Source organism: Spea bombifrons, chromosome 2 (assembly GCF_027358695.1).
Source record: "Spea bombifrons isolate aSpeBom1 chromosome 2, aSpeBom1.2.pri, whole genome shotgun sequence".
NCBI lineage: Eukaryota > Metazoa > Chordata > Amphibia > Anura > Pelobatidae > Spea > Spea bombifrons.
In genome coordinates this window covers 65,379,809-65,398,826 of record NC_071088.1, presented here as the reverse complement: position 1 = coordinate 65,398,826, position 19,018 = coordinate 65,379,809, and the positions used below count along the sequence as shown (strand labels likewise).

Here is a 19,018-nt window from a genome sequence, read left to right as displayed (position 1 = left end):
TTCAGGTTCTCCCTCCCCTTGCAAACCTAACAGCCCTCTCTTTTAAGGCTTCCTCCCCAGTAACGAGCTTAGGAAGCCTCACCTGAGAGCACCTGGGTTTGCTACCATGCCTGGCTGAGGTAACCAGGTGAGATATATATCCCATCAACCACTCTCCCATACACTTTACCACAACACATTTCTCAGTTGGTAATCTATGAACACAATGACATGTGGAATGTATAGAACAATGAGATGTAGGGCTTGAGAAAGACACTGCTATTCTCCAAGAGAAAAACTAAAGACCAAAAAGTAATAATTTTAATAAGTTTTAGCATTATCATGAATAAAAACGGGGTATATACTGACCTTTGTCTCGTTTTATACTTTGGTTGCTGGCAAACCAGGACCTTGAAGATCCAAAAACAGCAGCGACACAAAACTCTCCTCCCATGGATTTACTTGGGGAAATCTGCGGAGCTGGTTTGGCTTTGCTTTAAACAAAATAAAAATAAAAAACTGTTAATTCTAAAGCTCTCTCTCCAGCTGTGAATGAGATTGTGTACTGAATTAGACTGTAAAAAGTCAAGCTTTCTGAATTATAGGTCTCTTCGTTTCAGTTTTTTTTTCATTGCCAAGATTTCATGATTCAGTTGACAAACATTTGAATTTAAATCCCACTTCTTTAACAGGTTAACACATATTATGATTAATAAATATACACTATATACAATAAATCAAAAGAACATTCTTGTTGACCATTAGAAATGTCAAATCTGTATTTTTATAATAATCATATTATTCTTGCACAGTACTTTTATAAGGCTTTAGTAATATTTAATACCAGCATTCCAGTAAAGTATTATACAGATGGCATCTCTATTGAAGGGTGATCAGATGCCTCCGTTAACCAGGGACCATGTTTGCTTTATAGTCCCTGTCCAGATGTCAATTAAAACACTGCTCTGATACTTACATCCTGACATCACGGCCTTAATGACTGTATTTCTAAATCAACAGTTCCAGCTTGTCTTATACTTCTATATCTCCAAAGCACTCTCTCTAGTGGACTTCTATCCCTGTCATTGGTATGAAAATCTGTTTAATAGGGTGTTGACAACACTAAAGAAGCTGAGCAAACAGAAGCCTGAAAATAGTGAAAACTTGATCAAAGCCTAACTTTTCTTAATACCACTGACTACATAATGAAGCCAGCTGTACCGTGGACACAGTGGACGGGTTGATTGTTTTTTTTTTTACCCTTCCTCTCACCCTCTCTGTGGTAAAGCATAGAGATACAGGGGCAGTCCACCCGCAACCAAGCAACTCCCACGTGCTACCTCTCACCATAGGCCTTATTATACAGATGCCTTGCCTGTTTTTAGTAACCTAAATAGGGGGTAATGATTTAATGAATATTGTTATTAAGTAGACTAATAAACCAACCCATCTGACAGGCTGTTGTATCCTATATATGACTGCTAGGGCAATATACTTCTATGCATTTCAGCAAGAGCCAGAAAGAACACCAGAAACATAGGGCTTCTCCAGCCAGAAGTCCTGGCAGCAGAGGGGTCTTCTTTTTAATTGCTTTAAGTGGCTCTATCTTTTCAAACTTCACTTAGGTGACTACTGTGTTGCCTTTTTGTCCAAATCTAATGACTGCAAAATGAAGTTCAGACAACATTTTTAAATTTACCATAATTCCGATTTACATGTTGATAAAATGGGGAGGTCTCTAATAAGTGTCCAATATGTGGGCCAGTGATCTTTTTTTTAGTTTAAAGTTGCTGTTCCACTTAGCTAAAATATCAATTTCTGTCTCTAGTATGCTACTTAAATAGTGCTTGCTTATGTCTTATATGATGATTAAGCATTCCCTGAAAAATGCAATAATCATTATTTTTCGAAAGCGTTTTGGTATTCAGCGTAATAGTAATCTTGTTTTTAATAGAAAAAATGTTAAGTGCAGCTAAACAGTACCATTAACTGTAATTACCATTTAATTAAAACATTTACCATTGCTAGTATTGTGTTATTTCTATATATTTATCACAGCCAGTAAAAAGTGATCCAAATGCAAAGTGTGGAAAGAGGTCTTATCACCATAACATCAATGGAAATTACAATGGTGGCTGGACCATTCCTTTGGTTCCTGTGTTGATGAGAGGGTTCTACAAGAAACCGGATGAGCCAAATAAATTCTATTTAGGTTCACACTCAGCTTCTCTCCTTTCCCATCACAGTAACCTAATTTTGTGTACCTAGGCTTGTTCCTTTCTTCATGACATCACTCCTTAACAAATGTTACTGTTTGTAATTAAGACACATGCCCTCTGTACACTCTTGCTAGCATTACAATATATGCAGTCCATGTGGGAAATTGATTTATGATACATGTCTCTCAGCACATAATTGGTTAAAACACGTACCCTGCAAAGATCTTATTTGTAAATTGAATGCTCTATGGTAATCTTTTAAGGGCTAAAGTTACCCGTTTTGGCAGCGGATCAACATAATACTTGGTTTGTAATAACCAGGACGGTTTAAAAGAAAGGATATAAAAGCATTATGAATCATAACACAGTGATGCTGGGGTGTTCCATGTAATCAATCATTGTTACATGCTCATGTGTCAGCCTAGTGTTGGGACACACCACAGCATTAAAAGGCTAGATGGGAATCATAAAATGCATTTCATTTTGGAATGTTTCCACTGGAACACTATATTAAATTATGAATTCCTCAGTCTTTTCTTTCCAATTCAAGGTAATGGATATGTAATTTAGAAAGTGGAGATTTAAGCGTTTGTCATGAACTGGAATTAGTGATTCCTGTAGAACAACCGAATGGCACTTTCTCATACCAATACAAATGTGGCTTTGATTGGTCACTGAGTTCTCTCAATACCTGAGAGTGCCTTAAATTCTCACGCAAGACAAGCCTGCTATTTCCTGTTTTGCTAAAGTATTTAGTTCATGGGTAATGTTAATATTAGCTGCATGGTCAGTATCGGAACACCAGCTCATATGCTCATCATTGCAAAAAAATCTTATTGTCATGGGATGAGTGAGGGGCTGGATCACCTTTTAACAGATGTCTCAAACCTAAGGAAGATCTACATTCGCATAGAGCAGGACCGTTTATCTACAGTCCTCAAGGACTGCAAAAGGAGTGATTTATACAGACGTCGTACTCACAGAGCACACATTAGACTGTCCCTTTACAAGAGTCCTAAATCTTTGGGTAGATTGGTTGGACGTGGCTAACTCATATATATATATATATATATATATATATATATATATATATATATATTTAGATATATAAAGATATATATATATATATATATATATATACAAAAAATATAAACTCTATATATATTATGTACAGAGAGAAAACGCATATACAGTCAGATAGAGAATTAGCACAAACCCCTTACAGAACAGATAAATTACTCTTTGATTAATTGCTACAAAGGGTTTTCTCTAACACTCTAATGGTTGCTTGCATAGTGTAATAGCAGATTTTAAATCATTTTGTGATTCATTCACGTTGAATTCAGGAATGTCTATGGTGGGACTTGTTACTAATAAAAGTGTTTATGCCCAAAATTACTACTGTGCTTAAAAAGGTTTTAAATGAACCCCGTTTCAGTCCACTGCTAGCATACAGTGCTTAATGCCACGCTGTTAACGTCTCAATTGGTATTATAAATGTATCAGGAGGTAGTCAGCAGGCTAATGCTATTCACTCATTAGTAGTCAATTGGTGCAGCTTTCATTTTTTTTTTAAATACCAGTTTACTCTCTAGACTGTGGCCCATATGCACCATATAATCCGCATTATATTTTGGGAATCTCGGGTCCTGCACAAATTCAGATTATATTAGCAAAAGGTATCACATACAGGTGTCCACAATGCGCAAATGCCATATTAAGGATTACAGGATACCTTGTCCTGCTAGTGACCTTCTTCTGTTTCCTCCCCTTTAATCTGTCACTTTGTAAACCATTCCCAATGTTAAAACCAAAGGAAAGGTTAACCATCACTTCTGAAAACAACGTCACTGAGGTATTATGCAAAATGCCAAGCCCAGGACTTTCATCAAACCTCACAAGTTACACACTTAATTATAATGACTTTGAAAAAAATACATATACGACTCTCCTTGTTAGCATTGGGTTTGCCATCTTGAACCAAATGTGTGTAATAATAATAAGTATTTTGCTTATATCATTATTTTATAATCAATACAGGCTCCATACAAACACCAAAATATAAGAAGGTGCAAGCTGCTGCCCAGGCAGAAGTACTTAAACTGTGGTCTGTGAACCTTGTGGGACTCCAGACCTTTCCAGGTATTTCTTGTGGTTTTACATTTACTCAATTGGGCCCTGATAATCCAATGCCATTATATATATATCACAAGTTGTTGGTAGGAAAAAAAAATCACATTTATGCTGTATTGTTTCATATCTTAGTGACCGCTATCATGTTATTTAAGTGATTTTGGTTCATATGTATACATTAGTTCACTATTTCATTGTACATTTGAATGACCATGCTACAGATAAGACAAGACTTACTGGTAAACTCACAACGTGCAGTGGAAGTTTTAATGAACCAAGCAAAACACAAAATGCCACTTTATAAGGGATTGAGTCATGATAAAGGCACCAAACTGTTTGTGAGATGGAAACACCATACATGCTGTTTTTCTTTCACTTTATAATACCATCTGATACATTCTTGATACTTTGTGTATAGGATGTACGTGTATTATTGCATACAACTTATTTTTCTGTTGCCCTGTTATATGCTTAACCCCTTCGCGACCTTTGCCGGTTCAGGACCGTCATGACATGAAGGTCGCTAAATGACCTTTGACGGTCCTGAACCGTCATAAAATTAAATAAGCTTAGAAAGTGATCAACGATCACTTTCTTCGCTTAAACGGCGTTACTGTAATGCCTCGATGTCGAGGCATTCAGTAACGCCGAGATCGGCATCGGGGGCCATGTCTGGCCCCTCCCCGGGGCGTCAACAGTCGCCATACATTGTATGGCGGCGGACGCCCATTTTAAAAGCGTTTAGGAGGCGATCGACGATCGCCTCCTAAACTTAAATGGTGTCGCTGGAATGCCTCGATCAGGAGGCATCCAGCGACACCAAACACTTACCTTTGGATGGGCTGTGACCGCTCCGGAGAGCGGTCACAGCCGCAGCTGCCGGTGATCTTCGCCATCAAGCAAGATGGCGGCGGCCCGGGAAAATAAACAATAAAGATGAGAGAGTTAGCTAGACGGTCTCCAGACCCTGTAGAGAACTCTGGCTCCACTTGCAGGTTGAATACAGGTACTGCATTCAACCATGCAAGTGAATGGAACCCAGCTTTCTAATCACTATGTGATTAGTAAAATATTCAAAAAAAATAAATAAATAAAAAATGGAAAAAAATAAAAAAAAGTGCTAACATTTAAAAATAATTATGCAGTGATGTCACTAGATGAACCATCCAGTACATTGCAAAATGTGTAAAAAAAAATATAAAAAAAGTATTAAAAAAATAAAATAAAATAAAAAAATAAAGTTTATTATTTTGAGCAAGTGCTAAAATTTCTCAAAAATCTCAACAAAGAGTTAAAATAAAAGCACTTCAAATACCCAAGGGGTGTCTAATATATAAAAAAAATGGCTAATGGGGTAAACTGGAGTGGCCAAGCTCAAAGATAGGGCATAGGTACAGACTGACCAAAATGGAGAAAAAAAGCGCACTTCCCAAATGTGGCATTTTAAATCTCAAACAACCCGACAAACCCATGCATGTCGGGTATCACTGCACTCAGGAGATGTTCCTGAACACATATTGGGGGGTTGTTTGACAGTGACATATACCAGAACCTGTATATCTATAACTAAAGTACAATTTGTGTGAAAAAAAAATAAAAAAAAAATACTATTACAAAGTTTGACAAAGTGTAGTTCTATAATTGGTGCATGGAAAGGGTTAAAATAACAGCATTTGGAATACCCTGGGGTGTCTAGTTTTCAAAAATATATGGTTTGAATGGGTTAAATTGAGTTAACCCGCTTCAAAGATGTTCCAAAGAGGAGATGGAGGCAGAATGACCAAATGACCACCTGGATTACGCATGCCCCAAAAGTAGCCTTTTACCAGCCAAACAATCTGACAAACCCATGCATGTGGGGTATCGCTGTACTCAGGAGATGTTCCTGAACACATATTGGGGTGTTGTTTCACAGTGACATATACCAGAACCTGTATATCTATAACTAAAGTACAATTTGTGTGAAAAAAAATTAAAAAAAAAATACTATTACAAAGTTTGACAAAGTGTAGTTCTATAATTGGTGCATGGAAAGGGTTAAAATAATAGCATTTGGAATACCCTGGGGTGTCTAGTTTTCAAAAATATATGGTTTGAATGGGTTAAATTGAGTTAACCGGCTTCAAAGATCTTCCAAAGAGGAGATGGAGGCAGACTGACCAGATTTGTTAAAAAAGATTTGGAAATCATAAAACGCTGCTTGTACTTATTGCCCTATAACTTACAAAAAACAGCAAAAAAACATAAAAACATTGGGTATTTCTAAACTCAGGACAAGTAGTAGAATCTATTTAGCTAGTTTTTTTACTTGCTTTTTTAGGTGAGTAAAAGATTTTTCAAATAAAAGTCATAAAATGTGTTTTTTTTTATTTTTCACCATGTTTTTTTTATTTTTTTTATAGTAAATAAGATGATACGATCAAAATAATGGTATCCGAAGAATGCCCATCTTGTCCTGAAAAAAACAATATATAACTTATGTGGGTACACTAAATGGGTGAGGAGAAAATTACAGCTGAACACAAGCACCACAAAAGTGTCAAAACAGCTGCGGTCCCACAGGGTACAAAACGAAAAATGAGCCCGGTCCTTAAGGGGTTAATCAAATTTCTTTATTATTTATATTGGGAAAAATAAAGATCTTGTCCTAAGTTTCTCTCCATGAGATTCGTTATACTGGATATGCTCAGAAAATGGCTCAGGCAAACCATGTGTCAGATGCATTGATTATGACTTAACAACATCCACAATTTTTAAACTCTTTCCATTTAAAGAAAAATATTTTATTTTTTTTATCCAAAATCCGAACATTACACACAACTCTGATATGCTCTTCTTGTCTTAATCATTCCGCTTGATGTGATGTCATGGTCAGGAGAGGAAGAAGGTAATACCTACATACAATTTGTAAAGTTTATATGCACACTGCTCAGGGATACTCCTACAGTCCCACTAAGCCACCTGACACACCATGTAAGACTCAGTGACGCAAAAATGTTATGCTCTGGCATTATTTATTGCGCATAACTTGGGAGTTGAAAGCTCTGCATGAAAGCCCTTTCAAAAACAAAAACTGCCAAGGACTCAAAGGGATTAGCAAATCTATGGCTAACCTAAGTCAAAGTTTTCAAATTTTACAAGCGTTTAGTTTTTTTGGTAACCCATAACATAATCACATTTATTTTGGAGTTCTAACCCTTATATTTCTTAAAATTAGTTTAGATATTATTAGTAATTAAACTCTTACTTGTTATTTTTAATACATTTAGGTTATAATATGAGCACGTCAAAATCTAGAAAGATGATCCTATCACAAGGAATTCATAATCTACTAATGCTTAGTTTTGTTTCATTTCAACAAATGAGTTGTGATTTAAACTTATAAAGGGTCAACTCTGGTAAGTTTATCTAGCATGAAGGGCAGAACTGGCCTTGTATAATGTATAATTAAATGATGAAGACTTGGCAAAGTCTCGTTCATTTTACTATACATTATACAGGGCAAACCAAGCTCTTCCTACCGCAGAAGCTCATTGGGACTGGCACTTTATAATGAATAGTGAAGTCAAATGAGCTAAAACGCAACTCTATGTACTACTCTAGAATTTTCACATCTCACTTTAGTGAGTAAACCCCTCATACTGCAGCCCCTTAGGGACAGTCCCACATGAAGGTTGTTGCAAGTACATGCACTGCTTGCTGAAGCAACACTGTGTACCCAAGACTTCCGCACACTCAAGGTACAAACTAATGCAAGCACATTGATAGGATTGAAGTGCCACTCCGTCACTTCCAGAGACATCCATCAGGTAAAAAAGTTATTCCTTGTCTGTGGTTATTTGTATATCTGCCATTGATTTCACAGACAGAACAATATCCTTAATGAAAACTTTAGTTTTCATAGCTTAGACATAGTTTGTAGTAACATTTGGAAACTTCATTTGCAAAATTGAACACCTAATCCTTAAAAACAAAAATAAAAATATGGCATTTCAGAAGCAGTTTAGCTTACAATGCACTTAGGAGCTAAAACAATGTTCTCAAAAGATTTACCCACTTTCTGAAAGTCTGTTAAAATTGCATGCATACAGATGTGCCTGGTGTTACAACCAAACCACTGAACAATGGTCCTCTTCCAGTCCCCTGGTGGGACATCAAAGAGATTCTTCAGCTAACATTCTGTGAAGGCTCATGCACAACATGCAATAAACTGTCAAATTTCCAGTCATTATGCCGTCATAATCACAGTCCTTCCTAAAACCATAATGAAAATAACATGCTCTGGGAGGCAAAAGGACACAAACTCTTGTTTCCTTCCACTATAATGTCTGTGTAGGCGCTTTAACGGTTATCATATTTTACTTCTCAGCCACCCTTAAGTTTAAAAATGACCACAAAACAGTTTTGGGAGAGCAACCCATTATTGAAAATTCTAGAGTAGTACACTCATTCATCTTTAATTTGTGCCTTTTAATCTTGCTGGCTGACAACTTGGTGTCACTGGCACAAGCTCATGGGTCAGTTAGAGACACTTGCGTGGGGTTAGGCTGTTAAATACAAAAGACCATAAATCAAAGCACAAAGTTATAAAGGTTATTTCTAATGCCACATTGCAAACAATACTATATCTCCTGAATTTGCCAACATTTTAACGATATTAAGACAATACGCATTACCTTTACCTTTTTGCCCTTCAACTAACATTTTAATAAAAAAAAATTAAAAGTCCCTCCGCAAAAATGTGTTTGGCAAGATGTACTAGACCACTACATGAGGTGTTTAGTGGAAAGATTCTAACATATTCTGACTAACTGCTCCAGCAGCCACATATACGTACCCTGATATTATGCTGGCAGCAGTGAACTACAAAACTTACTTCAAAAAAAGTTATCAAAACATTTCCAACAAGAATATTAAATACTAAATGTTACATACGTCTATACAGACATTACTACACAGTGGAGTATTTTACCATTTAACTTTGCATTGTGCTAGAGCTGGCTTGCCAAATGCCTCAGATGGATGCAAGGATATTTGGTATTTGGTGGACGAGTCTGGCTTGACAAGTAGATGGAATATGGGTAGGCCCCAGCTTGGCTTTGTTCCCTGACAAGACTCTGACTAACATAAAAAATCTCCATCACTCTGAATGCATATTTACATAACTAAGGCAACTGTTAAATTAGGTGGATTAAGTCCACAATGTTTGGTTTATTGTTGTTGGCAAACATATTAATATATTTGTGTGAATAAAATATGTTGAGTAAACTACCAAATACAAATTAATAATTAGTCATATTCTAAAGGTGTGTCCCTCTTTGGCCACTGTAAACCCTGTGAAATTTAATATTTTAAGGTAACAGATGTATTATTGCATATCATTCCTTTTAAAGCTTTTTATTTTGTAGCAAATACAGTACATTCATGCGGGCATGCAAAAAGCTAACAGATCATGCTTTTGATGTGGTACATCGCTCTTTCAAACGCATGTATAATTTGTTAGACTATGAGAATATGTTGCAAGTTAGAAGCTCTATGGTAAGCAACCGCCTTAATCTATTGGTTAATTACTTCTGAACATTCACAGTCAATTTTAAATTCATAGTGTCATTCAGTTTGGAAAACTGACCAGTCTTCAGAAACTTACATCAAGGCCAATTCCCAATGACTTCTATAATTAGGACACTAGATAGTTGTTAATCAAATAAATTTAGCATGGCACTGTATTATTTTAGGCATAGTAACTATGTTTGTGGTATGGAAAAAGCCATGCAAACTATGGCTTCTGGCTTACAGCATTGGCCATAAGGGTTTATCGCTGGTTACATAGTAACAGTTGTGGAATAAAATATATTCAAATTTATTTGAAGATGCTCTGTGGAAAAGCATCATTGGTTATGGAGATGTTCCCATAGCAGAAAATGGATTATGAGAACCCAGTCTCGGAGTATGTACAACCTAAGATTACAGTTATACGCTCTTTGCGCATGAATAAAAAAAGCATAAGGGAGCTCATGAGCTTGCGGCCAGCTAATAAGTTGAAGTGTCATTTTACTACAATAAGGTGCCTCCATCAAGAGATGAACCCAGGCAGTTTCCAAACAGACTGTAACAGACAGGTTATTGTCAGTCAGTACAGAACATTAATTATAGGCATGCTGGGGTTGAATTGAGAACTTACCAAGGAGCTTTAATGGAAAAACATCCTGCTCCAAACAGGTAAGGTCTTCACATGGAGGGGGAAAAGGCAAGACAAATTAAAAAAAAAAACACCTCATTATCAGTGTATATAAGTTTAATCATGCATAAATGCGCTCAGAAAACACACATTCCCACTTATCAAACATTTTGTAAGTCAAATTTGTTCAAATGGATGTGTTCGTAGGCAAATAAGTCAAAATGAACCCATTTAGAAGCGAGAATGATCACCAATAAGGTGTATTCTGGGTTTCTTCATAGCTAGGGTTTGGAGTGTTCTTTTGAAATCACAGAAGAGAAAATGAAAACTAGAGTTTGTGCCTTCAAATGCTACAAGAGTTATACAATGTATGATCATATTTAATGGTTTATTGATATATTTGTAAACCTATCAATTATTTGGAATAATGCTATTAGTGACTGTAAATGTAAATGTAAATCACATTTGGAAGCCTTTTCGAAGTTGATGCTATTGACTACATATGTTAGAATGAAACTAGTCCAGCCCTAAATTTCAGTTACATAGGTTGCCTTGGTACACAGGTACACATCAGTTGCTACACAAGACACTGAAATGTGTTTCAGTGTTAAGTGTTTCAAAGAAGCGCACAAGCCCTATTTTCATGTTAAATTCATACTTTTGCATTGACTCCAGTTAATTGTATTGAGTTCTGGAGCTTGCACTGCTGAAAGCAGGACGCATACTTGCACATGCACATCTTCAGTAGCGTTCACATTGAAATCAAAAGATTGTTAAAAATATGTAATAGTTGCTTTATACTATTTGGTTGTTATTTCATTTACTTAAATGAAAGTGCTACTGAGGATCTGCAAAATGCTCACATATTAATATATACTGAATTCAGTAAAGGGAGCCGTACGAAAACATCTCATTTTCTAACTCTAGCTCTAATATGCATGAGGTAAAATATATTGAAGTCCATGCAAAATAAACTCCAACATGCAATAAATAATAAAAATACAATTTCAGGGACAAGACGTTAAGGTGTGCTGCAACCCTTACTTCTTACTACGTATAAAGAGTTATTTACACAAGAGAGCTAAGAAATCATTATATTATACCAGGGGTATTGTCCAACCTGCGGCCCTCCGGCTGCTGCAGGACTACATCTCCCACCCTCCTCAGCCAGCCCCTTAGCTGAAAGAGCATTATGGGAGATGTAGTCCTGCAGCAGCTGGAGAGCCGCAGGTTGGACGCCCCTGTACTATACCTTGAGTCTTTGACTAATGACACAGTGTTGTCAAAACTGGTATTAAATGATTCATATCACAAAATATATATTCATATTTGCACTCACTGCCCACTTTATTAGGTACACCTGTTCAATTGCTTGTTAACGCAAGTAGCAAATCAGCCAATCACATGGCAGCAACTCAATGCATTTAGGCATGTAGACGTGGTCAAAACAACTTGCTGTAGTTCAAACTGTGCATCCGAATGGGGAAAAAGGGGAATTTAAGGGACTTTGAACGTGGCATGGTTGTTGGTGCCAGACAGGCTGGTGTGAGCATTTCAGAAACTGATCTACTGGGATTTTCACGCACAACCACTCATTACAACCAAGGTATGCAGAATACCATCTCTGAATGCACAACACGTAGCAGATGGGCTACAGCAGAAGAAGACCACACCGGGTGCCACTCCTATCAGCTAAGAGCAGAAAACTAAGGCTAGAATCGCACAGGCTCACCAAAACTGGACAATGGAAGACTGGAGGTACGTTGCCTGGTCTCATGAGTCTCGATTACAGCTGCAACATTCAGATGGCAGGGTCAGACTTTGGTGTAAATAACATGAAAGCATGGATCCATCCTGCCTTGTATCAACGGTTCAGACTGGTGGTGGATGTGCAGGCGACAAATCTGAAACTGTGTGATGCCATCATGTCCATAAATCTCAGAGGAATGGTTTCAGCACATTGTAGAAAGTATGCCACGAAGAATGAAGGCAAAAGGGGGTCTGACCTAGTACTAGCAAGGTGTACCTAATAAAGCAGCCAGTAAGTGTATATATATGTAACTGAATATATATTCAATTAATATACTTTTTCCACAAAAGTGTGTGTGTGTGTGTGTGTGTGTATATATATATATATATATATATACACACACAAAGATTAATGGGGAAAGCTTTTGGGTACAGTACAGTTAGCTTTTAATGTAAATAACTAATCATGAATAATTTTCTTTGGATTTTAATTTTGTCCATGATACAAAAGATAAATAAGGATGTCCACTGTTTAAAAATTGCAGTAATCTGGCAGTAATTCTTCTTCAAAAATGCTTACCAGCTTTGCATTTCTGATTATATTTATTTCAATAGTGATATCATTAAATAGTCAGGACAATAGTCGGGACATAAAAACAATCATCTGATCCTTAGTAGGTCTAACAAAATAGGTAAACAACAACACATGACATATTACACCATGTCAGATTTATTCACCAAAAAAAAACAAAAAAACAATATAAATGTCATTAAGTAGTAGTACATGAATAATGCAATATATTGTACACACACACACATATTGTGGTATGCACACTTAAATCTTAAAATGTTTAAAGTGAGCTGTATTCATTACAGGAAAGGGTGGAGACCTCTGCATACATGTGTGTTCAGTCCGTGTGTGCTTCTAGTATGAATGGCTAGCTAAGTGTCATTCTAATAATTGTGACAATATTATTTCCAAAGCCCATTCATTGTGACATGAGCATTGTCAAACATGACCATCTGGTGCTGTCAGCACATGGAAGGGCAGTCCTATTATCTGTGTAGACCATTGCACTAGTGTACAGCACAGATGTCTGTCAAATTGGTTTGTCAAACAAATGTCAAAAATGTACTGGAAATTAAAGTTTCAAATCACATTTCTTTTCGTTATGTAGGTTTGCATTAATATACAGATATTTTTGTGAAAGCATGTTAGCAGAAGTTATTGGAATATAACTATTTAATACTTTTTGTTTTGCTGCCTCTGGGACAGGGAAACGGACATTATTAGGGCAAGTGGTGGCGGTCCTGAAGCCATTTAGGGATGTGACTAAGAATTTAAGTCAGAGCATTGCCAGGTCATCCCTCTACTTACTAACAAAAACTGCATGACTTCCTGGAACAAAATTAGGTCTTCCTGAGGGACAGGTTAGATGTTGAGGTTGAAATGTTGATTAGAAGGCTGATAGGGATGCTGCTAGGTCGCATGCAAGCCATCATAGACACTTCAGAGTACATGGTCACCCTCTGTGATCCAAGGGATCTCGCATGTCCAATTCCCAATCCCTTGCATCCTTGCACAGCAGCAGCACTAGATCCACTGGAACTTCAGCAGCCCTTGATACTTTGTTGGGTGCCTCTAAAATAGTCAAAGCTGCCACTACCTAATTCTACAGACCCTCTAAGTTATTAGGAACAGAAAGCTTTTATCTGGCCAGGTTTCTCCTTAGCAGACAGCAGCTGCTTTCATGCTCACCAAAGCAAGAGAGTTTTGACAGGCAACAACAACCCACACAGAACACAGCACTCCCCGCAGCTGGTGGAGAAGATGGTTTTCTAGAAAGCCAATCGGACCAAATTTGGTTACTCAATATTCAAACTATCCAGCACTTCTCTTCTATCTACTTTCTTACTCTGGTGGATCAGTTCTTTTGATTCTTCAAATATTGGGGAAATTCTGTCATGAACTAAGGGTTTCCATGTGTCTATCTGCCAGTGCATGTCCAGGCCACTAGCCCTACTACTGCTCCACAATTTTCTTCCTTACTCTGGGATGGCCAATTCGTTTAGGTTTTTTCAATATTGTGGAAATTAAGTCCTGCACCAAGTTGTTGGTTTAAGTGTCTATCTGCCAGTGCCTGCACAGGCCACACGCTCTACTACTGCTGTTACTTCTCAATCTTCTTCCTTACCATGAGGGATCAATTCTGATTTTTTTAATATTGCTTGCCCCGACTCAGTGGCCTACTGCTGCTCCTCTGTCTCCTTCCTTACTCTGGGGGGATCATATTTAGGGGAAATTGGGGAAATTCTGTCCGTATTCAAGTGGTTAGATAGCTGTACAGGCATAGTATCCTGCTGCCTCTCTTCTGTCTCCTTCTTGAATCTTGGGGATAAGTTCTTTTTGAATATTGTGAAAATTCAGTCCTGGACCAAGGGACTGTATGTGTTTATCTACCAGTGCCTGCCCAGGCCACATGCCCTACTACTGCTGCTACTTCTCAGTCTTCTTCCTTAGCTTGAGGGATCAATTCTGATTTTGAACATTGTGGGGAGATTTTCCTCTTTTGGGAACCTCTGAATGTTGTTTCCGAATCAAAAAAGAATATACCACGTATATTTCTCACCACCTCAACATTCTTTGAGAAAGTATGGGTTGCATTGCCAACATAAGAAGCAAGAGAAAGAAAACAAAAAAGGGAGGGGGAGAAGGTGAAAAGGAAGGTGGGATGGGAGGGAAAAGGTCAAGGAAGAGAAAAGTGTAATGAGGAAGAAAGATATGTAACAAGTTAAGGGAGAGGAGGGAGGAGACACTTAGAACTTTGCCTAGGTATTGCTCCTTCAGCATAACCCACGATGGAGCTGAAAGTGATTCTGCAAAATGTAAACTATATTAACCAATGGGATGGTCCAATCATATGGAACTTTTCATTAGTTGCAATGACAAGTATTAAAAATATGGGCCGTATATACTAGTATTTATGCCTATTGCTGACAAGACAAAAAAAGTTGTTTCTCTCACTCTCTGCTTACTGAGATATTCAGAGCTGTCCTGGTGTTACAAGGTTTTCCCCAAGCATGGCTCTTTCCACTTCACTCTTCATCTAATGCTACACATCTCACCCGAGAACTATGCACATTGCACCTAGAGCAGGAAACCAGAGCAACTTGTCAGCTGCGCTGTTCCTGCCCGATATGCTCCCCACCTCGACTGAGCCTCATAAACACCTCTTTGGCATTAACGGCAGCTTGGTACGTACCTACAGTTTCACATACTCTACGAATAACTCTGGAGCCTAAGGACCACACAATAGAGTACACACTCAAAGAATAAATACGCATATCTACGGATTCTATTCCACTTTATGCTACCTGCGGAAGAACACATAGTGCCTCCTTCAACATGACTGAGAATTCCCACAATGGCATGGCTTTCATTATCACATTTGTATGATGGACTGGGGAGATATATGTTGAAATTGTACATAGGTTGGCTCATTTGGAAGAACTGTTGTGCCTATATTTATTGTTCTTGTAATTTGACAATTTTTATTTCTAATGCTATCAATATTTGCCTAAATGAATTATATTCACAAGTAATACCATATAATAAACAATCTATTTACTGCCTATTGATACAACTAGGACATTGTGTAAAGAAATTAAAATCTTTTGTTTTGATGAACCTTTTAATTCAACACTGATTTTTTTTTAAAGGCCAAGTAAACAACACTCCTTTCTCAATAATATGGGCTACACAACTTGAATGAGAGGTTGTAACAAGGTTAAAAAGGGTTAAGGAGAGATTTTGTCTCATTTCTTTCAAAAGAAACCCAGCACTTAACATCTACTTAAAGGGACAATGAAAAAAGCTTCCCCTTTTGTACCTTTTTTTAATCCGTTACAAATAGATTCTTTCCATGAAGGGAGAATGAGCCATAAAAGAGTATGAGAGTGGGGGGAAAAAGCAAATCCAGGATGCAGTTAGTGATTGCAGCTCAGCTCTGACGACTAAATTGCAGCCAAACAAATACAAATAAATAAATAAATAAATACATAAAAAATAAAAGCGTTCCAAGGACTTGATTTGGCTTGAAAGCCATATTTTCGTTTCCATGATCACAGCTTTGTTTTATGTTACTGCGACTCTGATGGCTGAATCTGTGCTCTGGTGCGGTATTTTCATAACTCCAGCCCTTTGAAAAGCAGGCACCAATTGACAGAGATGATGAGTGGGCAGCACGCCAAACACGATCCAAGTCTGGCCTAAGCAGAACATTACCGTTTTCCATGTTGTAATTCCCCCAGCTGTGCCTCTATTCACACACTACAATTGCTAACGAAGAGCAGTACTCTGTACAGTAAGCTAAGTGTGCTCTTTGCAGCAATTGCTTGGACTAGGCGCACACGGCTACACTTTTTGTCATTAAAATCACCAGTACTTTTTAGAAAATATCAAAATTTTCATTTTTGAAAAACACTGTGTGTTTTCCCCCCACTGTTTATAATACCCACAAATTAAACAAAGAAATAACCATATTAATAAAGCAAACAAAATTTGACTCATGCTGTTTAGGGATATTGGGGGTGAAATATTAGGTTTTAAATATGAGCATGAGAGCATGTGCTTGGGGAAAGAGATTACTGTTGCTAAAACTCAATAATATTTTAGACATGATAATACATATATTTTAGATGTGATAAAACACAATTGTTAAGATTTCAGAGAACTCAACAATAGTGCATTGTGAAGATGACTGAGACAATTCACATGATGGTGCTTGAAGGCTTTGCACTAAATGCATAATACTATGAAGTAAGATGGCAGCACGAGTGCCCCTTAGGTTTAGTGAACTACTACATGACTTCAAGATGAACTTATACCTTTTCTATATTAACTGTCTCCTGTGTGGGACAGAGCTGGTTTGTGAGCACTGCCACTCACAAAGGACCTCCCCGGTACGTCCGTCCGAGCTGTAGAATTGATCGGGGTCTGTGCCATGGGCATCAATCACAATACCCATGTGACTGCCACACACTCTATTAAAGAGTGGAACACAGGGATATGTCATCTGTTCCTCAATAGGTTGTGAGTTGGATGCAAACAAAACATAGTGGGTGGGTGGGTGTGAATGTATGCATGTATGTATAAGTCTCTGGTGTTAAAGTGAGTGTGTGTATGTATGTATGTATGCGTTGTGAGACTGTGAACCCCAGGGAGTTGATTGGCATGGCATCTGGGTACAGCTGCTATGCAAATTATACATATGGGTCCCTGGGGTGGAGCAATTGGAGAGCAGGGTGGGCCAATGCTCCGTTTCCCCATGCTGTGGAAATTCCATGCCGGGTTTTCCAGGAGGCAAGAAGTCTGCAGGATCCGGTCCGGGATTTCTATGAGGCCGGCATCAGGCACAGGTGCTGGACATTAAAAACCCCTGGAGCCTGATACTCAGGGAGACTGTTGGGGGAAGAGGAGGTTCCCTGTGCTCCCAGGGCAAGGAGAGGCCCTGAAGAAGACAATCCCTGAGCCAAGTGAGGCAATACCTGCCTGGACATTTTGTGTGTTGTCTGGGGGAGGTTTTCCAGAGCCTGGCGTAGCTGGGTCTGGCTGGGAGGTTGAGGTAGTGGGTGATTAGGCTGGTCAGTCTAGACCAGCATAGTTAAGTTAGAGAGGGCTCCAATTGGGAGCTAGGTTTTATTTTTATGATTTGGTTTTTGGGGTTTCAGCAATTAAGAATAAAGTGCTGTTTTGTTCAAAGCTGCTGTTCCTGACTCTGATTGCCCTAGAGGACTGTGCTTAGGACCCCTAAAAGTGACATGTATGGCCCTTATGCTATAGGGTTTGTCACAGCGTGTATGTGTAAAGTATAGTGTTAGAGTATCAGGGATAAGTCTAGAGCTAGAGAGAGAGAGAGCTAAGGGTGGTAATGATGTTAGCGCGAGTATGTGTGTGAGTTTTAGTTACGGGGAAGTGCTGAAAAAATACTGCACCCAGGCACCACTAACCCTAGGCTAAACCACTCACCATGAGATTTCTGTAAAAAACTGAGATTCTGAAATTCTGGACTTTCTGGACTCAACATTCAGTAAAATATAGACAAATTATTTATATTTGTTATTTAAAGGTGTTGTTCTCCCTACTCTAACTTAATTATGCCTCAGTCATATTTTTTAATGAAAACACTTCAGGCCAAGTGCAATTAATGGTTAAGTTATGTAGAGTGTATTATGCAGTTTTCTCCAATGCAATGTGTATAACATGTAAGTTGAAAGACACGCAAGCAGTTTGGGCACCCTGGATATTCAATAACTTCAGATGGAGCCACATACCAAAAGCTGAGTATAACATGTATGCCCAAAACCAATAAGCCTAATGGCGAACAGTTATCAGAATGTTGTCTCAGCTGAATTACCCTTATACGTATTTTATTTTATTAACTTCCGTAAGGTACCTTAATCTTTTCATTGCTATCATTATTCTTATCGCAAGGTATGAATGGAAAGGGGGGAAGTCACTTTTATTTGCAAACAAAAGAGTCTGGAATATATTAACTTCCCACAAAAAAAAAACTTCAAACAGACACAGAGGATGTTCTGAACAAATAGTACCTAGGATGGGAAAAATTAAAATGATAAAATCTAAGCCTCGATCCAAGATCACAGAGTCTATCTGTTTTGTTTTTTTTGCCTCTTCGTATGTGGATAGAATTTCACTAACATAAACTTCTTGTTAGCTGCCAAACTTTGAGAAGAGCAA

At 37.9% G+C, this 19,018-nt stretch overlaps 1 protein-coding gene across 1 annotated transcript in view; it reads right to left on the bottom strand.

The window, feature by feature from the left end:
* The window catches only part of BCAS3 (BCAS3 microtubule associated cell migration factor), a 514,534-nt gene that overhangs the window by 293,463 nt on the left and 202,053 nt on the right, over positions 1–19,018 (bottom strand). The window contains exons 17-18 of the mRNA XM_053454572.1: positions 10,513–10,557; positions 349–473 (exon numbers count right to left, since the gene is read on the bottom strand). Of these exons, the coding sequence (XP_053310547.1) occupies positions 349–473; positions 10,513–10,557 (170 nt within the window). The remainder of the gene's footprint in view (positions 1–348; positions 474–10,512; positions 10,558–19,018) is intronic.